The following is a 24,459-nucleotide window of genomic DNA, read 5'->3' as shown; positions in this document are numbered from 1 at the left end:
TCAAACATGCAGGAACTCACAGAATTCCCATCTCTAGCCTACAGAAGAGAGATTGGTGTTGACTCTCCGTCCGTTAGCATGTGAAGTCCGCCCTCTGAACTCTCAACCGTGACGTAACCAAACATGTGATATTTGGACCAATATCTGAGAGGGGGAGGTTGGAGAACAAGAAACACATTTTCTAAAAGTTCTCCCTGGAGGCCGTTGCACACTGCACCGTGAGAACACACAACACCGCGTCTTTTTGTTCTTCAGTTGTTCTCATTGCGTCTTTTTACTCAAAAAGTTCTGCTTCTTACGAAGTATACTGCCTACTTTTGAGTATCTGGCTCTTGTGGATTAAGAAGCCAGAGGGCCTAGCTATACACAGGGTGGTTTCCTCCCTGGCTTGAAATGAGAAGGACTCAGGCAGCGCGGGGAGATATTTGCAGTTCTACAGGCAGTTTTTTACTGCAACATGGGATGCCAATTAAAAGGCAGGAATCAATGGCCAAGCTCTTTCTGCCAGCTTTGCATTTGTGGAGAAACAGTGTGGGCTCAGTATAGTGGAGAGGATATCCCTCCTTTTAGCTGCCTGATCACAGGCTATCATTGGAAGTAGTCAGTAGCCTGAAAAGGATGGAGAGCTGCTATTTATGATGTAACAGGGTCTTTCCCCAGCTGACTTGCTTCAGACTGGATCCATCAATTCAACACTTTCAAGGCCAACAGTCCTGTGATTCATACTACAGCTTCTGTTTCATCTCTCCCATGCACCTTGTCCTTAGCTAACGTGTTAGGGAAAGTAATCAGCACTTGGGGGCAGGGGGTGTCAGTCCCATTTCAGTTTAGTAATTTTAAAACTCCCCATGCTTGTTCTGTCAGGATTTTTCAATTAATGTTATTAAAGAAGAATGGTTATGTTGAAAAGGACGTCATACCTACAACTTTGATGTTATGGGCTTGTTTTGCACCAACTGGTCCACTGTTAAGGTCACTGGAATTGTGAACTCCAACAAGTGGCAATCCATATTTTGACAAAAATGGCCAGGTACAGTACTTGCTGGAGTTCATGATATCCCACCAACAAGAGTCTTTAAACCCCCCCCCCCCCCCCAAAAAAAAAATCAAGTAAAAATAAATGAATTATCTGATAGCGCAGAAAATAAGTGCTAGGTCTAGGCCTGCCGCCTAAGTTGATTACAAATAAAATGAAGTGAAATCAACAATAGCTCACATCTTTGAATTATTGCTGCTATCAGACAACTGTTCATGACAGAGGAGCTATAGCCTAGCAAACATGAACACATAACAATACACTGTCATATGTAAGCCTGCTGCTACTCAGCAAACTGCTCACACATGAAGAACACAGCAACTATAACTTACAGTCAATTGCATCTCAATAATATAATCAGCAGCACAATTATATTGCATACATTAAGAATCTGCAGCAAATCAAATCCAAATAATAATGGACAGTAGCAATAAGCGCAGACCTACACACACAACAGATCCACCTACTTATAGGTCCAATGTAGTGTAGGATTAATAATCTACGCAGTAACATGTCACATTAACATTCAAAGTAGGTCAGGGTTTTAATGAAACTAGAAAGGGGTAGCCTACTGATTTAGAAGCTTTTTGAGCTGAAAAGTCTGTGATGTTAATGGTATCACTGAAATCCAGGGTGTTTAACAAGTCACATAATAAGGATTTGCGAGTGAGACTGCTCAGCCTTTTTTGTCCCATGATCATCTTATTTTGTTCTTTATCAAGGACAGTTTCGAAAATGAATGCTCCCCAGATTAATCATTAATCACAGGCAAAGTTCAATTCGGTACAATGTGTGGAACAGTCCTTTACCTTATAATCCGTAAAAATTCCCTTGCGCCTGGTTGTGGCTTATTTGTGGCTGATGGCTAACCAGCTAGCATTAGCTAAATTGGACATTTGGAGGGAATTGTGTGTATGTCCACTGTGCTAGCTTGCTGAAAAAACAATATCAACTTGTGATTGCAGAAGCTGAAATGTATAATAAAAAACACTTGTTTCACATGGAAAGTGTTGTAAATGAATATAATATAGAGGGGTACAAACTTATTAGGAAGGATAGATCCAGGAAGAGAGGTGGGGGTGTAGCTCTCTATGTAAAAGAAAATTTTAATGTGCAGAAACTTCACCAGAAATTGACCAGCTCGTGCCTAGTGAGGATATTTGGATAAAGCTCATACGGGAACATAAAAAGGGCCTTACGGTAGGAGTGTGTTACCAGCCGCCAGCTTCAGACAGTAGTGTGAACTCAAAGCTCTATGGAAACCTAAAACAAGCTTGTCAGGAATGTGAGACCATTATTATGGGTGGCCTCAATTACCCTGCTATTAATTGGGAATTGATGACAGGACAAGGAAAAAGTGAGGAAGAATTTTTAGATGTTATAAATGACCTTTTTTTGGCACACTATGTCAATCAGCCTACAAGAGGGAAATCAATTCTCGATCTGGTGCTATGTAATGATCCTGACAGAATGTGTAGCATAGAAATAATTGAGCCACATGGGACTAGCAATCTGCAATTAGTTTTGATGTATTGTGGAAAATTAACAAGGCCTCATCTGTGGCCAGAACTTTAAATTTTAGACGAGCCAATTTCAACAAGATGTGAGAACATTTAAGTAATATTAACTAGGTGCAACTTGTTGAATGAAAAGTGGGACAGGTCCAAAAGAGTTATTCTTGAGGGACAATCTAAATTTATTCCAAAGCTAAAAAAAAGTAAGTTGAAGAAGCGGTCTGCCCAGTGGATGAACAAAGCCATACGAGAGAGTTTGAGAAAAAACCTATATATCTTATATCTAAGATATATAAAATTCACAGCACTGAGCGTAATAAGGCTGAATATTGTAATATGCCTTATTACGGTTAAAAAGAACTACGGGAAGCCAAGAAGCTCTTTGCCCAAGATGCAAAAAGTAATTCTAATATACTGCCATACATATAATTAGAAACAAGTGTTTCTTGAAAATAGCGATAGCGAATAGCCAGAACGGTTTTCAGAATGGAAGGACATGCATGACAAACCTGCTGGGACTCTTTAAAGATATGTATTAAAGAAGATATATTAAAGAAGTATTATCACTGGCTTATTTGAGTTTGATGCATATGGTCAAGTGACTTTGAATGGCTGCTGCTGGAAAGCAGAGCTCTTTACAACAAAGCTCTTTTTTTTTGAAATCTTAAAATAACTAATATCTTTCATATGTTTTTATGACATATTTATATAATTGAAGACATTCATACCATATTAAAGCCTGCATGTCTGAACTGGTGGGATTCCGTTTGAAAAAAATACATACGGCATTGACTTTATAGCCTTATTATGTTAGCTATGTATAGCCATATGTATGCAGATGTATGTTTTTATATATACACATGTGTGATATATATTTTCATATATATGTACCATACTGTTATGGATTCTGTAGGTGATTGTGTATTATTCTCATTATTGATTACACATTAGGCCTATTTTCTTGTATTTTGTTTTCTTGAAGTAGGAAGTACTGATGTGTTTCTGCCTTGACCACTCCTTCATGTACTTCCTCTACTATGATAGGTAAGATTGCCCAGTGCGGTGGTTTATCCAGTGCTGCCTGAGGAATAGAATAAGCTCCCAAAATGCACCGTGGCATCAGCACATATACAGCTGTGCTGATAGCATTTGCTCCTGTGGCTACTTATTAGCTTTGTGCAGTTTTAGCCTAATAAATTTATTTCTTCAGAAGAATTTCCCTATTTTTTGTTTAAAATTTAAATTCTTGCATTGCTAGACTTCTGTCAGGAAAGAAAAAGGCAAGCCAAATCCAAGTGATTGTTTCTGCAACTTAGCTCTCAGACCATATTTCTACATTTCATCTGATCCTTTAAACATCTTATTGATGGAGAATAGTGATGACCAGGGAAATGAAAGTGGGTGTGCAACCAATCAGATGTAGAGTATAATTACTTGGCCAGATGTAGACAGCCATTTTAGTAGGAATCTGATTAGGAAACTGGGGTTAACACCCCTAATCTTTTCAAAAAGTGCTATGGGATCTTTAATGACCACAATGAGTGAGGACTTTGGGTTAATCTCATCTGAAGGACGGTCTAATTGCTTAAATCCTCTATTAAAAGACAATGATTATTCGAAAATTAAACCCATAGAATGCATTGGGTTAAACACAGCAGACAAACAATAGATGGCCCTATTAAGGATGTTTAATGAAGGCCTGCTAGCCTTTGTCAAACCAAGTAGTCTCCCCGGGACTATAGTTATCAGAGAACAATGATTCATTCTGGGGGTGTCAGTGCAGTATAATGGTCGGGGAACTTGACTTCAGTTGCTTTGTTAAATACGCAGCTGGATAAATGGACTGTATGTGCAAAGTATGCTGTGAAAATTGCTCTGGATAAGAGCATCTGCTAAATGCCATTTCACAGTTTGTGCTACCACCAGCACACTCAGTCATAAACTCAATAAACTTTTTCTCACTAGCGTTGGATATTTAGTTTTTAGATTATCGCCTTTGAGAAACAGACAATATAATCTGTGTCATCTTCAGGAATGTATCTGTTTTCTATCTGGCCCCTCTTCCCACTCTTCGCTCCTCCACATGATACGAACATCCTAGTGGCAGTTAGTCATGCTTTGGGGTCTGTTTTTCTCCCCCTCCTTGCATAGAAACCTACATGTCCTGGAGAATTTCTCCTTTCAATGTTTTATTGCTTTATTACTTGAAGACAGCACACCATGCCCCCCCCCCACCCCCCCCCCCCAAAAAAAACTTGTATGAAACAGTGTACACAATTTGGGTGGGTGGATGTTTACTGCAAATACAACATAAATAATTAATTGCAAGTGATAACACATCCCAGGGATTCTCAATCATACAGATTATCTAACACTTTCATTTTATCCAGTTTACTGTAAGGTAAATGCTCCCTTGAGAACCTAAAACCAGCATACACAGTCAGTGCGTTTACATGCACAGTTGAAATTGATCTGTATTAATAGCTCGATTTGGCCAAAGATGAGATTTAATTGGATTATTGTCGTTGTTCCAATATACATGACTCTGAAAGAATCGATTTATTGACCGATTTTTTGGTTTATTACTGTGGTGATAGAAGTGACAATAATTAAGTGGTACTGTGCTGTTAGCCTTCATTGATCACCGTACAAGGTTAATGTGAAGTAGCTAGCACAATCGGACAGCACTAATACATAAAAATGTACTTTGAATGGTACTTGCTCAATCAAGCGGTAAATGTGAAAAACATTTGATTATAGTCAGCGGCACCAACATTTTCTGTCACACCCTAAATAAATGGCAAAAGTCCCAGAAGAAGATTGAATTAAATCTTTTAAAGTTATATATTTTCTGAGACGTTATTGATTCCACTTGGCCACCATGAGCGTATAGTTGCGTATAGTTGCGGATGTAAATTACGGAACATGCGCAGAGCACCTAGGCCAATTTTTGGCCTACTGAAGAGTATACATGCTGTAGTAAATCGACCCTCAACCGCATTATCTAGGTATGTTAGTCTGACTCTGAATTTCTTGGAAAATACTATTATTATTGAGGACTTCTGGGCATAGCTAAGCCATATGTTTACTGATAAACCTAACTGACATCGTTTTCTGGAGCAAAATACAAGCAGATAGAACTGTATAATTTTGGTTGGTTCTCAAATCGCGTAAGCTGGCTTTTTCCACGATGTTTGAAAATTTTGAAAAGTGCATAGAGACATATTACGAGTGTGTCAAACATCTTGGGCAATTTGGTTTGCCTGGAACACGCCAAGGAATAGACTCAGTCTGTTTTTGTTTTGATTTTGTCCACGGGCTAAGGTCTTTACAAACTTCTTATTTTAATTTCCGGCAGACTAGGCACAGGTAGTGCATTGCTGCCATAGACTGTATAAAAATATACCGGTTAAAAACATATATATACCGGTTGTTTTTAACCTCCCACCGGTTAAAAACAACGCATTTGATCTTTGCAAATGGAAATGATGTACGTGTTTATTTGCATATTGAGCGGGGAAGTGAGATCCGATCACAAGTGGTCACTCGAGACACACATGGAGATGCATTCTAATGCCAGGTGTGAACTGACAACCGTCTCGACTGAATCTGGACACAATCTGGATATATTCAGATACAAACTACAGGTGTGAACAGGGCCATTATGTTTGATGCATGACGTACGTGCCCCCACGGGAGCGAGTAGCTGCACGGCTGCTGTTCTCCCGCTTGTTCTTTCTGATGTAAAATGTAAGGCAGCTTGCTACCTACAAATTACCAGCAACGTTTTTTTTTTTCATTCATGTAAAAAACGGGTTAAAAAAACTAGCTAATGAGTGCCGAGGAGTCAGGTGAAGGCAGGGGAGAGACAAAGAGAAAGTCGTCGGAAAAACTGAGGTTGAAGTTGAACTCACAGACTAGGTAAGGCCAGTTATGCAGTGAGTGACTTTTTGGACATTTTGAAAAGAGACATGCTTTCACAAGAACAAACAAATATTGATATAGCATATTAAATACATTGACACAGCATAACGTAATAATTTTACACTGATGACTTATAACTGTTGTTTCCATGCTGATGAATTGTAACATTACAGCTCTCAATTATAACAATTACATGTTTGAGCGATTGCAATTTAATTGTAGGCTATTTGACATTATCCGTAGACCAGGCTTTTTAGTGTGAGTCTCATTTATTTGAGTAGGGTCCAGGAAGTTGCCTGCTTCCACGCAGTAGTGCGCAAATGTTTTTCTTCCCTTTGTGGCTGTTGGTATTGCACTCATGGGCTGAAGTATGTGAGTAGGCACGTCAAACAAGGTTGTTGCTTACAATAAATATGCTATCTTTGTGAAATTACATATTTACATGTATGATTTCTCTTTTTTGGCTGTGTACGATAATTCTCTTTAAAATCCGATAATTTTAAGCCTCCGGTACGATAGTTTAATATTTCCCACCCGGCAACGCTGGCTAGCTAGCTGTTATACAGCTACACGGCATCTCCGTTTGCAGTCCCTTACAACACTTGCGATGTCTGATGCTGATTCTGATACCGACCGTAATGAAGAATTATATCCCCCAAAAAGTGAACTGGTTCATCCGTGTGGGCTCACTTTGGATTCAGGAAAAATTATTTTTATTATTTTAAATATACAATTACAAGGAGTGAACTATTCATTTGAATTTTTGTTTTATTTTTCAATTAAAATGGTTTTAAAAATCTGCAGATCCATAAATAAACAGATCGAGTTGTAAACTTTGTGTGATACCTGATACTGTGATATACCGAAAATCGTGATATTGAGTAGTACGATTATCATACCGTGAAATTTTCGTACCGTCACATCCCTAATGTAAACCCACTGAGTGATGGTACACAGAAGCCGCGTTTCCACCAAAAGTACCCCAAACTTTTAGTCCCAGGAACTACTTTTCAAGGAACTAAAAGGTTCCTTCAGCCCATGGTTGTCTGCGTTTCCACCGCGGTCTAAAGTCCCGCAAAGATTAGGCAAATTAGCCCACTGACGTATGAAAAAGCGACGTTGTCGTCGGTCCATCTGTCCTATGATTTCTTCTGTAACCCCATACTACCACCGAACTAGCCTACATTATTTTCTAATAACCGGGACAGTCCGGAGGGGTTTATTCCACTTATATACAATGGGCTACCAACAATGACTGTATATGGTTACTTTTGTATTTATTGATTTTTATCGATTTAATCACCTGGAATTGAAATATTCTTCTGCAGCCGTTTGGGCATATTTTACCGTTGTCAAGCAAAACTGTTGTTGGTAGTTGAACTTGGACCGTTGTTATGCAACAAATAGGATACAACAGGCCAATAGTCAGATTGTAACTGTAATATATCCTCTCAAACACATTCATTATGTTTTTATGCGAACATTCACTTTCATGTCTTGACATCCAAGGCGACAGAATGCATTCACATTTCCAATATAACTGGCAACAACAGCAGAAAACATGCACACGTTGTAAACAATTTGCTGTTTGATTACTTTCTCATCGTCAATTCCATATAGGCTAATCGCAAAATGACAAGAATAGAACGAAAACGAAAATTTAAATTAGCAGTGGTACAGCCACCGTTTGCTTTCCTTCGAAGTTACTGCTAGCCGAGCAGCGAAGTGTGCCCTCCAGATGCGAACCATGCACCATAAATTAGTCCATAGTCTAATTATGGAATGGCAGAATGGAAGAATGGCAGAGTAAAATTACGGCAGTCTGAAAAAGCTAAAGGGACGATTACTAGAATTAACCTGTTATTTTACCCTGACAAAAAGTGCGGAAGGTGATTTCCAATTTGCTTTTACTGTAGGCTATCACCAATGTGAATTACGCAGAACTACCGCATACCTCACATAACTGTATCAAACATTTTGAGTCAATTACAACGGGCTAACAAAGAAAATCCGGAAGAAAATATTCAGCAACCAAATTAATCCGTTTGAATGTTTTGGTACGTAATATGCTGTCCCAGCACGAATGCTTAGCATTTTATAAAACGAATACTAAAGCAAGAAAAGAACAGAAGAGCACACATTATAATTCCAAGACGTTGGCAGGCTATAACCAAAACTAGGCTACTGCGCCGCATAACATACAAGTTTGATTTTAAGTTATTATGAAAATAAATCGGTTTGCGGCTGGAGATTTTTAAACATGGCGGCTGAAAGTAAAAAAAATAACACTGCAAGTAGTCGATTAATCAGAAATTGTCAGTGCTTGCGCCCCACCCCAAAGGTTCCTGTACTTTTGGAAAGTACTACCCCCTGAGCAGGAACCTTTTTGGGGGTAAAATAAAGCCCCCGGAACTAAATTTAGACCCTAGTTCCTGCGGTGGAAACGCACTGAGTTCCTCAAAAGGTTCCTAGTTCCGGGGTAAAGTTCCTGCGGTGGGAACGCGGCTAGAGTGTGAAAACCAATCGTTGGGACACCACAATTTATTTGCACTGGGTTGGATTCTGGATAGCATAGTGTACACATTCCCTGCCTCCAGACCATGTGGAAAATCATGCTAAATGTGTACTGTTAGCCTGAGGACATCTTCTCATAAAAATCAAAGTGGGCTAGTCGATTAAAAAAGCAAGATTGCCCAATGTGCAGATGCCCGTGACTATCTTCACCAACACAGACTTACTCATCTCGATTTCTCCCAAGCCAAAATTGTGCGTGCATGCTCTCACACATATACACTTACTTGAACATGCTAGTCCTTGTAAGCCAATAGAGAGAAAGACTCTACAATACAAAATAACAATTATGACAGGATAATATCCTGTCTACCTTCTCAAATCATCATTGTCAAATAACATCTGAATTAATGTTTTTTTTTTAATTTATGGAATTCAATTATAAAATTCATTACAGCCTAGACATAAAATAACCTAGACATATATAACTAGTAAATATAATACCCTTTGAATATAAATATCATATCTATACAGCGATTTTAAGTTTGTGTAGCAGAAGCAAGCCCAATCCTTAATATTCTCTAATTTACTAGAGAGCGTATTTACTACTCTTACTGCACATCCAATAGTCCAATAAGCCTTTCGGACATTTTTTTTTTTGGGCAAGTGCTGAGCATAGCTTTCCAGGATACGACAACATGTCAAGATACAGTACGATAAAAATACTGTATTAATTGTGATGTATTCCGGAACTGGCTGGATGTTTTTACACCTTTTTTTTAAAAAAATTTTTAAGTAATAATCTCGAAGATTTTCATTAAAATAAAAAACCCACAGGAAATACTGAATTGTAATTGTTGCACGTTTCAAATGCAATAGAAAAAGTGCAAGTTTAAGATAACGTTCAGCTAAAATAATAGTGGGCCACCCGCCTTCTGCAACTTTGGCTGCTTGTCTGTATCTATGTCTGAAGCAGGCTGCATACGATTGTACAGCAGCAAAGGAGAAACAGATCCTCTGAAATAATCCAGAATGAGTTGCAGTTTAGCTTCAATGCCGTGCATAATTCTATTCTCCACTTTTGATTCTGTTATCGTCAGTTGGTATTTCATTATTGTGACGTCTGGGGGTTGAAACCTTTAAAATTGACTTTTGCATTTAAGTTCAGCGAGGATGCTTTCTGTCGCAATGTGTCACATTTGCAAATTATTGCTGCGTTCAGCGAAAAGCAAAAACTTGCTCTCAATGTAACTTCCCCTTCCATTTCCTGCACTGAAAACCAGAGGAAGAGCCAGGCTGCGATTCATTCTCCACTGGAAATAGGCAATCAAAGTCACATTAATGAACTTCTGAAGGGCTCGCACTTGCTCTCACGCTTACTTGTTTCACTGGATTGCATCCCTGCGTTGATTTCTTCTGATCTGAATTGCATTTGCAGAAAAAAGTGAATTTGGTTGAAAGACACCTGAGGGGGTCTATGAGAGATTCAAGCGCAGGGACAGGGTCTAAAGGGACGTGCTGTACTAGGAACAAACTACTATACAGCTATACCGAAGATTATTTGTGGGTTTTATTTTTCCTTGAAAAAAGAAATGTCAACAGGAAGTTAACATTTGAAGATTTAAAAGGTTTTTGAAAGGTTTAATCCAAAATAACACTGTTTAGATTTTGGTTCAGTGTTCAAACTGGTTGCTGTCTATAGGCTCAGTGCCACCAACACTTTTCTTGCCCCACAAAAAACAAAAGTTAAAACGGAAATTTACATTTTAAGTTTTTATTTTTTACGGATGTATTTTATTAATTCATTTCATATTTTGAATAAAAAATATTCATATGCCATATTTGGAACCAACCAGAAGTCTCAGACACCAACCTCAGTGTTTAAGCCAAAATGAAACATATTGCCCTGTGTAGAAACTTGGTGCCTCCATCCAGTTGTGCCTCCAACCCCTCACCCCCCACAAAAAAGTCAAATAGAAGTTCATATTTCAAGATATATATACAAAATAAGTTATGAAAAAAGTTTAACTGTCATACATTCAAAATTTCAATGAGTACCCTACTGTAAGGTTCAGTGTTGAACACTTACTGTTCTGATGTACTCAAAGTGGCCCCCTTCTTGTTGGAAGTTGAGTGGATGGCGGTTGCGAAGCCAGAGGAAGGACACATCGAGTGAGGGATCGTGGGACGCCTTGCAGCTGAGGACCACACTCTCACCCACTGACACCTCGACACGCGTTGGGGACAAATCCACCCGTAAGGGGTCTGCAACAACAAACATCACATCAAAAACTGCGAGAGACCTGCACAAGGATGTCACTACTTCTCTTATTTTTATTTTTATGTTTGGATTGTTATTGCTATTTTAATTTATTTTTTTATTTTTTACTTTACCAATGAGGCCAACAGCACATTGTGTGGGTCAATTATTATTTAATTATTTGAAATACTTTAATCCTTTAGACACCAGCAAAATTCCTGCAGGTTAGTAGCAATTTGACATTTTGGCTGTCACACATCCATGCCATACACAGGGCCGGTTCTGCCGTCATGCCTATGGCAGAAGAAAGCCCCCCAGAAGAAAGTTATGATTCACTTTTTCTTCATTAATGGCTACATAATATTAGATTTTCTAGCTAGTAATCCGAAGATAACAAGACATACCCTGTTCAGATTGTAGGCTACAAATCCTGGTTATGCTCTTACTTCTATCTCATAGTTAGCTCTTTTTGAGCTAACTATGAGATAGCATAGTCGATAACATTTTACTTGATCTATATGCCATAAAGCCAACATGAAGTCTAGATTGTCATAAACATATCATAACACATACTGTATCCAGTCTAGCGAATTACAGTTTGTTACAGATGCCATAACACTGTCATGTATGCCACAATAATTTTGTAACAGTTATTTTTAAACCAGCATTATAAAATTTCCTCCTGACAGTGTTATGACATTTGTTGTGAGCTGTAATACACTGTCATGCCTGGCTATGACAGGTGTTATATGAGAGTTCTGACAGTGTCATGTAGATATGTGTGACATACAGTAAAGTGTTGCTAAAAGCTCTCCCTACCCACCTTTGACTGACAGCACGATGGCCCTTTCGGCAGTGCCGAATGGGTTCTCAGCACGGCACATGTAGGTTCCCTCGTCTGCTCGACTGGAGTTCACAATCCTGAGGGTGTTGTTCCGCAGTACCATGATCCTGAGGAGGAGGAGGAAGCGAACAAAAACAATCAATACAACTGTAAATAATAAATGTTCTCTGGAACAGGAAAAAATAAGGCTTGATAATTGAATTAATTTCCAGCCAAGGCATGCCTTTTAGATTAGTTTGTTTAGCAACTGAGAGAGAAATGTGTCAAAATACAGAGAAAAAAAAAAAAAAAGAAAGGAGTTTCTCTCACGTTCTGTCTAATTTAATCTCCAGGAAAATGTACTCTGGCTGTACCTCTGGGATCCTTTGAATACATTTCAAATGTGCCCCATCAAAGTCGTACAGCTTGCACAACCTTATTATGAAGGGAAGACCCCCCCCCCCCCACCCACCCACACCTTTTTTTTTTTTAAGTAATAATCTCGAAGATTTTCATTAAAATAAATGTCTGTTAAGTCACTGTCTATCGCTGAATTAGGTAACACAATGGTGATTGAGCCGATTATTATTATAATAATAATTTATGATTAAAGAACTGGGTGTCTGTGGTGACATTCCCGGGAAAAAATCACAAGCGGCGCACAGTTAGTGACGCGTTTTCCATCACCCGTCAGTGGTTGGTCCATATGTTCCTTCAGCCTTGATGCCCTTTTTTGACGAAATCTCCTTTGTTTTTGTTTTATTCTTCTTATTCTGATTGCTAATTTAACACCCAGCTCAGCTTTATTCTTGAACAGTTTAGCTAGAAAAACCAGAAACAACAAGGCAGTTGTTTCAAAAACATCACACAACAATAATTCACGAAAAAGACTGTTTATTGTGCAGAAGATACATAATTGTACGAGCCACAGCGAATCCTGCAAATTCTTCTCTGCAGTGTAAAGATGTTCATACCGAGGAAAAGGTGGATAAAGAACGTTTGTGGAAATTGATTATCACTAATTCTACCCCAGGTCTGCTACAGCATTTTAACCCGGCTCGGCAGTGTAAAGACAGCTTAAGTTAGCCTAATGTTAGACAATGATTGAGTATGTACATAACGTTACTTGTATAACAACCATTTTTTATTCAGTAAATGATAAGTGTAATAGTTGGCGTGGCCCAGGTGCCAACTGACTGACGTCACACAGGCGTCACTGGTTGGATCCGGTTGGATCTATGGGAAGTGAGGTCCAAAACCGCACCTGCAATTACCGTTTCTCGCCATTGGTACTGCCAAAGAGAACGAAACGGAAATCTTCGAGATTGTAACTTTAATAAAGTGAAAAATTCCACATGAGACAATTAGAAATAAAATTGAGGTCATAATCATGTATTAAAATGGAAGACGGAATCTTGTACTAAAAAACATATCATTTGGATTGGATTCTACATCTTCTCTGAAACTTCTAATTTAATAGTCTGTTTTCATCCTTTAATTTATGTACCCAGTAAAATGGCTTACTTTAAACTGGTGGAGAAAGAAGCAAATATTTACATGGAATACAAAACCATAATCCTTGCATGGCATTCAGCTTCAGAAAAAATAAATAAATAGATAAATAAATAATAATTCAAAGTAACAACAAAGTGTAATTCTCAGCCTAAATTAGACAGAAAGAATTATGTTGTTTAGTTTATGCATTTCCCCCAGCTAAGACTCCCCATCCCACAGCAAAGAATAGAAGCTTGCACATACAGGAGCATATAAGACTGGTAGAAAGAAAAATCTTGTGGAGAGTTTAAGAGGAAACCTCGGCTGAGAGAGATTCATCCAATTAAAGAAAGTAACAGATCCACCAACGTCACAGAAACAGGAAAGACACAAGGCAAAGGACCAGTGGGTATACACATTATGCAAATCAAACAACCTAACCAAAGATAATTCAAAGGAAAAATGTGGAGCATTTTCTCAAAGCAGGTGAAATGCTTCATGGATAATAAATGAAGCAAAGTTATATACGGTATTTATTTTATCAAATAAAAAGCATTTCATAAAGTGCGGGAGAATCACACTGGTTTGTCTTTAAGGTCACAGTGATATAAGTTTCAGTGGAAGCAGCTTTACAGCCCTATGCTAATGGAATTAATACTTTCCTTTGATGAAACAAAGCCCCAGAATATTAGCAGCAAACCATGTTAATTACAGGCCTTCATTAAGGCAGCACAGCTGTCAATGTCAGATAAAAGGCTGTAAGGCTCTTGGTTTCTATTCCTTCCTTACTATCCTCCTTATCGAGCAGTCTCTCAACAACACAGCCTTTCCTCTTTTTCTTAAACTGCAAGACCAAAAAAAAAAAAAAAGAATTAAAATAAAATACTACCAATGTTGAAGTCACTCGGGGCAGTGGGGGTAGAAATTCATGAGTGTAATAACTACCACCGCTCAGCTAAGGGAAGATCAGCCTAACTAAGCAACAGTTGGTGTTGTGGAAAAATTTCATTTATGCCTAATAGCATGAATATATATTCTGATATTCATTGCAGCCATAACCGAATGCTCATCTGGAGATTTTGAGTCTCAATAAAAGGCTGCATTTCCATTGCAAATGCCGGCTTAGCAACATATTTTCTGAATTTAAGACTGCATTGGAAAGACTGAAATAGCATTTGGGAGATTACAGCTATCTATTACACTGGTCTTCTATTTTATTTCCTATTGGAAAACATCAGCACACCAGACACTGCTTTCCCCCTGGAGTTCAGAAAACATAACTCACACCAGACATGCTGACAGTTTGTGTAATTATAAGTAACAAACTGAGTCAATGTAATCTACTCCTTACTGAAGTTGCTGTTGCTATAATTCTTGAAACAGATTAACTGTACCAGAAGCCAGAGTGAATTTTTTCCTTTTTAATTATTGCATTTTTTGAAAGTGTACAATCAACCATAATCTCCACTGGCAATGACTAAATTAAAAGCTTGTCCTTCCACCCCCTTAATTGATTGCCTCATTACTGTAATATTGCAAGTGTGTGTGTGCTTGTATGTGTGTGTGCATACTGTGTGTGTGTGTGTGTGTGTGTGTTTGTGGGTCTGTATGTGCATTAAATATTACATATGCATGTATATTTGCTTTTGTGTATGTGTGTTTGTTTATGTGTGTGTGTGTCTCCTATGTAAGGAATGCATTCTTATATTTCAATGAGACCTTTAAAAATAGGCAGTGGACAGGTCTAATTGTAACTATTTGGTCAGTCTTTCGAGTCATATTGAGGAGCTGTATAAGGAACATACAGTACCTTTACAAATCTCCTACCACCCATCCTCTTTCTCTCTCCTTTGTGCCATCTCTACTATTTCAAACAAGTATAATGTAGCATGTTGTGTGAAACAGGATTGGTATTTGCTTTTACAAAAAGATGTGGCAATTTAATTTTAGTCTGTTACCTTATTCTCTATCAATTTCCCTCACTCCCCATCTCTCTCTATCTACCTTTCTTACTACCTTTCACCCTACTGTTTAGTAAAATAATTAGATATCGTGGAGGTGCTGGAAACAAGACTCTGTACTTGGATTTACTGTACTGTGAAATCTATGAGATCAAGGGCTCTATTTTCCGGCTGGCGCCTGGCGTGTTGCCTGATGTTGCACTGGCAAAATGGTATTTTTGCTATATATTTTGACTCACCTGCGCGGTTTGGTCATTTTGTGGCTGGCTGTATGCCGAACAGAGAGAGGAGCCACTGCTGGGGGTGTGTCAGTCAATGTTGCACAGCGCAGTGCAAATATGGTAGCTCATTGGAATTTTTGGGTCAGTCTAGTCTGACCACCTGCCCAAAACCCAGACCACGTCTAAGGTGTATGGTGCAGGCCATCGTCCAGTGTATGAGTAATTATGGGGAGTTTGATTATTAATAAAATATTTTGCAACAATCTCTCTTTTGTAATAATAAATGTATTATAAATAATAATTAATAAACATAATGTTGCCATAAAACAAAAATGCAAAATAATTAGCATTTTAGTGAAACAAGTAATAGTCATTACAAATTCCTAAATGTATTAGTTCACACTAATTGAGCAGTCTAATGTATTGTATCGGTGGAAATTAAAAAATCTGCTTGAACATGTATTGTCCAGTTGTTTTCTACATAATAATATTTGCGCAAAAAAAATTGTTTCGCATGTATACTTTATTTCAAACGGTTATAATACAGGTAACAAAAAACTGCATAAATAGTTAATATTGGCAATATTTATGGGACAAAAAAAGCATACTGTGCATGGATGTTGAGCCCAGCAACCAGTTAGGAAGGTCTGTATGTGGGATTGAATCAGTTGTGGTTTTGTCATGTTCTCGATACACTTATTTTGTCTATATAGTCAGGTCAATACGAAAGAGGAAAGACACCTTTTTCAATCAACCTTGATTTTCCTCATTTTTTGGCCAGTTACTAATCATGTGAGGTGGAATCCAGGTTTTACCTCTTCTATACCTTTCTATATGTATGTTCTATTTAAATTATATATGTAGATGTGACAGCCATGCTGAGTGGGGATAGACTTGCTGTTTCATAGCAATGTTTATGAGTAAGTAATACAAGTTAAACATATGCTGACTTGGAACCAGGATGTTAATACAATATATGAATTTCATTTTCTATTTGTGATTCCAGATGTTGTGCCAGTACTCAAAAATGTTTCATTCAATTTGATTATGTATTATCTTTACGTTTGTTGTAGGCATAGCCTACAAGGTAAACACATTAAATATATTGCCTACATATAACATTAAATATAGTAGTATGGACAAAACTGATAAAAAATTCCAACAGAAGGAGAAAATAAATTCCTACAGTAAAGTGACCTTATGCAGCACCATGTAGGTATTAGGTATTTCTGTGAAGGTTTGGCCATAACGGAATAGCAACGTGAGGATTATCACATTGGCTTAAGCTCCTCTTAGCAATGCCTGTTTGACATTTCTTGTAGTTAGAGATCAATAGCATGTCCCCTCAAACATACAACTCTGAGTCAGCTGCTTCCTTCCGCTCCAGTATTTTACTCCAGGTTTTGACATAGCCGTTTAGCCTTGACGCTTTGAGAACAGAGGATCCCAGTGGTTCTCCTTTTAAATAAATGGCCAAGCAGGCAGCTCCTTTACCCTGTCAGCAGAAAAAAGGGCCTGTGCTTAATTCCGGAACGTCCGCTTCACAGGCACATTCCAAGATCAATTACAGCCAGCAGCTGGGGATTTTGGAATCGCCAGCGAATGGTTGAGAGGACTGGAACCAACCCTTTCGGCGATGGAGTTATGCTTTAAGAACATTTCAGAATAACTTAATGTGCTGAAGGGCAGTGACATGCTTTGTATCCTTACAGAACCAGCAATTAAATGGGAACCACAGATTCTTTAAGCACAATAGATGGCCTTTGTTCATTCAGTCCTCTACTTCTTTACTACGGGAGAGTCTGGTTGCTAACAAAGTTTCCAGTGCTATATTACACATCATTACACTGTCATAATAACTGCATCAAATTATGGAAGCATAAACCTGCAAAAATATAGTTCCTGCTGACTGATTAAATTAAATGTAAGCATACATTTAGCTATTGTATTTACTTATTGTGTGCCAAATATCATGCCAAAACACCACTGAAAATGCATTCTTTCAGATTGCATTAACAATTCATTGTTTGCATTATGTACATCAATATCGTAATTCACATGCAGTATTTATTTTTCTTTAACATTACAGTATAACACCGCCATAATGCTAAAAAAAGTTAATTCTATATATTATCTTTTTGTGATTCCAAATATTGTGCCAATATTCAAACTGAAATGCTTCATTCAGTTTGATTATGTATTTTCTTTACCTTTGTACTGCAACACTAAACAAGTGAAAATAAAACTGCTATTTGGATGAATAATTTTACTTCTTCTGTGGGTGGGCAGCGCTAGTTGTGGCATTACTAATTATCATCTTATGAATTGACATGGTCTAAGCGGTTGTTAGTCCATTATTTTCAGGTCCCAGAATTCTTGAAGACCACTTTTGAACAACACAGCAATGAAGAATGACGGTAACCCTGGCAAAGCAAAGCCATTTTTTCAGTGCAAACTGTGGAGTGAAACACATGCAATACATATGTTTCATATTACATATGTCATATTTCATACTCTCCGATACTCAAGATGGTGGCCGGATGTGTCTGTGGATTGTTTGGTGCTTTTCAGTGATGTATTTATTGCATTATTTTAATAAATACTCTCATTTAACTTCATTCAAATGTCAGGATAACTGATAATTATTGCATGAGTTAGTGTTCTATAATACAGTAGACAGTTTCTAGTCAAAAACTTTTAAGCCAAAGACCTTCAAGTTTCCAAGTGTTGTCATCTGGTTGGAAAGCCAGGTTATGAGCAACTGTTTCAGCGAATCCACCTGAGAGAGACTCAGCGTTGCCTTGTAGCTCTTCTGAACTGGCTGAATAGGCTCTACAGCCCGGCTGGCTGACCCAGTATTTACAAACAACTGGGCATGATGGCTCCCCTGTGGCCTTTTAGTCCAATGCTTTTACATAATCTGGTTCTTAAATGGGACATTGATCTTAAACCTTAAATGCACTGCATGAACCAAGTGCCAATACTTAAGTTCCATTCCTCTACATCTGCTAAATGAATTGGAAAACATGATGTCTTTTTAACTTTGTGATTTTAAATTATTTTGTTGTGAAAGATACATCTGTGGGCACAAAGTCTCCTTAAACTAAAAGAAATGCTTGCCATTGTGACACAGAAGCAAAGTCTATGGGTAACTTTTTACAATAATGTCCCGTGAATTGGCATTAACTAATATAGTTGTGAACATGAATTAATAATGTAAAAATACATTTAAAAGCATGGAATTTAGTTAGTTGTTAACAAATACATTAACTAATGTATTAGTTACATGATTATTCAAACATAAGATCGATGTATAATTAGTTAACCAAATACATGAACTGTTTTTTTAATCCAAATATGAATTGCCATTAACTAATGTAGCTGCTAACGTGAAATAATGATGTACAAATACATTAGCAAATTTGTACAAAATAACTTTTCAGTAGCTAGTAGTTAGCTTTTCAGTAATGCCAACACCTTACTGTAGTGTTACCAGACTATGTTCCTGAACTTTCGGCTGCTTTTAATATGTGTGAATATAGTCTGGCACAGATATAAATCTGCTTATGAGAGAGAGTATTTTCTCATAAATATCTTGGCCTTTGACGACAAATTGACTTAAAACACATAAAAACTGCATAGAAACTAAAAGTGAGGCCTGGGATTTTCTTTTGAAAGCAAGAAGAAACTTGTACAAGCTACCATGGTGCGCTCCTCTTCATCACTAATACCAGATTACTCACACATCATTGCAGCTTAAAATAAAGAGTGGGCTGGACCTCCTTAGCTTCATTACTGTTACCTGTTTTTCCCACGGTGCGCAGGAACTGCCGCCATGGGCTATGCGTGGCAAATTGTGGTCACTCACTCACTCACGGATGATCTGAGGCAGACGTTTAGTAGGACGCATGCACAGGTGGTGCTTCATTTAGTAGGAGTTGGCAAAATGCGAACATGTTAGGGTTAGCTAAAGTAACATTAGGCGATAAAGCTGTGCTTAAAAATGACGTGCCGTTCGAAGTGGTGATTTTGGGAGATGCAGACAGATAAAGGCGTCAGGCTAACCTATTTAGCACGTACGGATCGCCTACTTTAGTTAACCTAGTTAGCGCATACGGATGCTATCCTGCATGCATGAGTAGGAGCTAAGGACACACAGCTACAACCACCGATACAGATGTATGGACACACAGAGGACAACAAATAACGTTACAGAGGTGAGGATGCCTTACCTACCTAGCTATATAGTTAGTACAGTTGTGCCGTGGGTCTGGACGGTTTCGTGCTTGTTATACTGAAAGTTAGCTGCCTTCTAACTTGGAATGCATGTAATTACTGTACTGTAAAAGCTGCTTTTACTTATTACATTACATTTATAGGCATTTAGCAGACGCTCTTATCCATAGTGACTTACAACTTTACTACATAGCATTTACATTGTATCCAATTATACAGCTGAATATATACTGAAGGAATGCAGGTTAAGAATTTAAAGCCGGGATCAGCAATATTGTAAATGAGGAGTGTACATTTTTTTAAAATCCCTCTGTTTACTTGTGCCATTGCTCTTCTTAAAAAACAGGTTGTTTTGATCCTGGATGCTGATTAGCTGAGTCCGTATCCTACAGTGATTGTACATTTGAAACAGTAACCGTTTTTAAAATTGCCTATTTGTAAACAGTATGACAAATAATATTACCAAATAAATAATACTGTGCCACCAATTTATTGTTTCTACATGTTTTAACCATTTTATAAAAACAATAGAGCAGGAGAGGCCACACTATCGTGAATTAAGTCACAGCTACAGGGGTGCTGTTAAGCACGACAGGAATCGGATTTACTCTGGGACAAGTCACTGTGATTGTTCCAGAGTAACTGAGCATTATTTCAATCCTCTGACCTTTTACTGAGAATGTAGCTCTGGCTGGGAAAGGCTGGAATCTTTTACCTGCATATATCTTTCCCCTTCTTTTGTCAGTGATATGAATTGGTCATTATCTTGCTGTCCAAATTGACCAACGGGAATCACTTCAATTCTTAGATATAGGATAAGCTGAAACAGCTGCTGGCAGACCTAACACTCATTTGCTCAAATGACAATATTTTGTCATTTTGAAATATTGTAAATCATGTTTACAGTTTTCTGCCAAATAACAAAATTAATGGAATTTTATCTCTAACTTATTTTTCAAGATACTGCCCATAACATAACAATTTTGCATGGTTTCTGTTTATTAAAATAGTTGAGAACCCAATATTTAAATGGACAGACCAACTTTCTGTGAAATTTGCTTTTAGGCTATCTTACCCATAGTTTGACGATAAACTTAGATACCTATTTAATTCCTGTGGGTCCATTACAAAAATATTAGACAATATCTACATGTTGCATGGTAACTATGGCACATCTATGAATGGCTACATCCACCCTACAGTTCTATTGAATGAGTTCACTGGACCATCAATCGTTGATCTAATTGGGCACATGATGGCTTAAAAGAAGCCAATGCTTGTGTGAAATCCTTAAGGATTTTTACCCCAAGAAAGAGTTCACATCTACCCTTAACCTGATTCTAATCACATTCACCATAAACCAAATCCCATAGATGCATAATGTTGGGATAAAACTGTGGGAAGCACTGACTATGGCGCCATGTTGGCATCATGTATTGAATTAAAATGTCTTGAATCAATTTGTCTCATCACTGATAGTGATGGCAACTTATTCTCCTTTTGGCTCCGTTCCTTCAAAAGATTAGTTCATTTGGTTAATTCGTTCATTCATTCCCTACTTCTAGAAAAACCAAAATGTTGTTCAGTACATCGTATGTTTGCTGTGTACTGTACACAGTAGTACCCTAAATGTAAGGTATCTGCTCAGTTCAACGTTGTTAACCAGCTAATTGCTTAAATTTACCAAAATTACTAATTAAGTACTTCAGTGATATAATCTTTTTTTTGCTGACACTTCATTGAATGAAGGATGCAAATAAAATATTATTTGACATATAAGCTACATGTTTTAAACACTTGTAACTGTTACATCAATATCCAAAATGAAAAGACAAAATATGCATATGGATGGTATGGTGTGAATAATGACTTGACATAGCTGACTCTTGTATTAATACAGAACAATCATTATGGATAAAAGCATTCCATTAAATACAGTTGTAGTGCAAAACAGGGTTTACCTCAATTTGAGTCCACCTTAAAGAAGCATTACAGAAAATATTATATAATCAAGCAGTAGTATGTATTATTATCCATTTTTTTTATTATCAAGTACTACTATCAAGTAGTACTAATGCTGGGATAACTAGCTACTGGCATCAGCACAAGTCACAAAACTCATTATATATTTGGTTTGGTTTGAGTAATAATGCAACAGCGAGGAGTGCCCCAGATATTCAAGTCTCACCTCTTGGGAAAAATATACTAATGACTTTACAAGGTCAAGATTGCCAAATGATATAGTCAATAATGGAAATACACAGGATGTCCTTCATTTGCAGCTATTTTGACTGGCTTTTCATTTAAGACTATCGACTTTCATACAAATGCTGCCCCGATAACTAGTTACCGGCTTCTTGGTAAGTCATGAAATCATTGTATTTGGTTTGTACAATAAAGAGAAGAAGGAAGTGCGGGTGCCAGAGATGACAGTTTCTGCTCTTGGGGGAATTGCCAAAAGATCAAATATATGATGCAGAAGACTCAAGGCAGTTTGTTCATTTGCAAGATTTCTTTGTTCGAAAAGATTTCTTTGCAATCTTTTGGATTTGTTTGTTTGCGACCAATCTAATTATTAATTACCTATCACTAATTACTAGACTTTTGTAGATGAGTTGTGTGTGACAGCATCCTCACATCCACTTTTTAAGAGACTTCCCACATGGCAGCTGAACCTGCTCCAGAGGCAGCTTGTCTTAATCTGTGAGTCAAACTGGGATAATCTATATGGCTTTGTCTCTCAGTCCACTTGTTTACTCTGCTTGGATAAGTGCTGTCAGACCCAGACCCCGCATGGCTTGGGGCCATCATTCACGCCCCAGAAACAAGAGCAGTGCTCAGTGGAGCAGGGGAATTAGAGGAAAAGAGGGTCAATGTGGGCTGTTTTTATTAGATTTTTCCTTTTTTCATTACCACAGCACTGGAGCTGAAACGGGCTATAGGTCGCCATAGAGCCGTGGATTGTTAAGAAACGAGCTGGGTGTGAAATCGAATGAGAAAAAATGTCAGTCCATTCATGAACAGTTCATTTCTATGATCTCTCCTTCTTCTCTCTGTCTCTGATTCTCTCCCTCTCGGTCACACATATGTTCACAAATTGATTTTTAATTATAATATAGCCAAAGGAAAATGATCCATAGAGATTCCTTTGCTTCAATCACAGCAATATGAAGGGGCTGCAAAGCCTCTCAAATGTGAAATAAGAGGTTTGGCTCATCTGAAAAAGAAGGCAGGAGTGGGAGGGGGAATCTGAATGGCAAATGATAAAGAACAAAAGAACAAATGAAGCTCAGACTGGAAGGCCTGTCTGTTCCACCTTTACATCGCAGTGTCAGTGTTCACATATGGTGGGGCAGACACAAATACAATTACTTTTAAATACTTATTTAGAAATTATTTGAAATTCAAATTACAAAATGCATTTGAAAATACATTTAAAGATTACTTTCAAATATGTATTTAAAAAAGCATTTAAAATACTGAATTTTCAAATACAAAGTGTTTTATTTAGTGGAATTATTTAAAGCCAGTGCTGCAACATGCGCAAGCTTTTGAAAAATTTGAAAAGCACTGGATATGCGAGAACCTGCAAGACGCATTTTGTCTAATTAGAGGATAGTATTTTGATGAGAACGTGTCAAGTGACTGCTGACGGCCCCAGTCCAATTATAGCACTTTCCATTGTTAACTGGTAGTGAATATGCATGGCTGAATTCTATTTTTTCAGTGTCTAACCTTACAAAATGTAAAAGATGGAACTGTACATATGGCTGTTGAACACTCTGACAACATAAAAAAGAGGAAATACAATAAAATACCACTAACTTTAAAAAGACTGCATGGGTACAAATAATCTGGAAAGTAGCTTATCAAGAAGTCTGAGTTTTCCATCCCCTCCATGCAAAGACATGTACGGGCATTTAGGCTACTGCCTTTTAGAGGCAGCGCATGGGTTGTTTAAAATTGCCAACGTAGGATACCCTTGCCCATAATCCAAATTCAACTCCTAGCCCCTAGTAGTTCCCCTGGAGTGTCCTCAGTATAATAACTCACTGAGATCACATCGAGGGCCACTCAGAAAGATTGTACAAAGAACTCTGGGATACCCCTTTCAGTTTGAAGCAGAAATATTTCAAAATATTTTTCAACTGTATGTGTATTTTAACTTGTTGGTGCAATCCCCTAGTGGCCATGACGCCGGCATCATGAGATTATTTAACTCTGACTTTCAGTGCTCCTGCAACCAAACTATGAGTTGAAACCCAAACTCTGTGTTCTAGCATTATTTGTAGACAATTCATTTTTGAATTCAGGACAACTATGCCAAAGACGGAGTTTCTAAGCGCCACCATTATCGCACCTGTCCTCCATTTACCAAGCACCCCCTCCCTGCAGTCTCATCTGCAACTACATCCCCCACCCACAACACAAAAGACAACATAAAAACATTCTTTCACCACTAAAAATTTGTATTCTGTC

General features: G+C 37.8%; 1 protein-coding gene across 3 annotated transcripts in view; it reads right to left on the bottom strand.

Moving 5' to 3' along the window:
• Positions 1 to 24,459, bottom strand: part of LOC118235586 (contactin-5-like) — a 350,615-nt gene that overhangs the window by 38,300 nt on the left and 287,856 nt on the right. For all 3 annotated transcript variants that reach the window (XM_035433068.1, XM_035433066.1, XM_035433067.1), the window contains exons 13-14: positions 12,069 to 12,196; positions 11,075 to 11,250 (exon numbers count right to left, since the gene is read on the bottom strand). In XM_035433068.1, the coding sequence (XP_035288959.1) occupies positions 11,075 to 11,250; positions 12,069 to 12,196 (304 nt within the window). The remainder of the gene's footprint in view (positions 1 to 11,074; positions 11,251 to 12,068; positions 12,197 to 24,459) is intronic.

This window comes from Anguilla anguilla, chromosome 9, assembly GCF_013347855.1.
Source record: "Anguilla anguilla isolate fAngAng1 chromosome 9, fAngAng1.pri, whole genome shotgun sequence".
NCBI classification, from domain to species: domain Eukaryota; kingdom Metazoa; phylum Chordata; class Actinopteri; order Anguilliformes; family Anguillidae; genus Anguilla; species Anguilla anguilla.
This window is presented reverse-complemented; position numbering and strand designations above follow the sequence as displayed.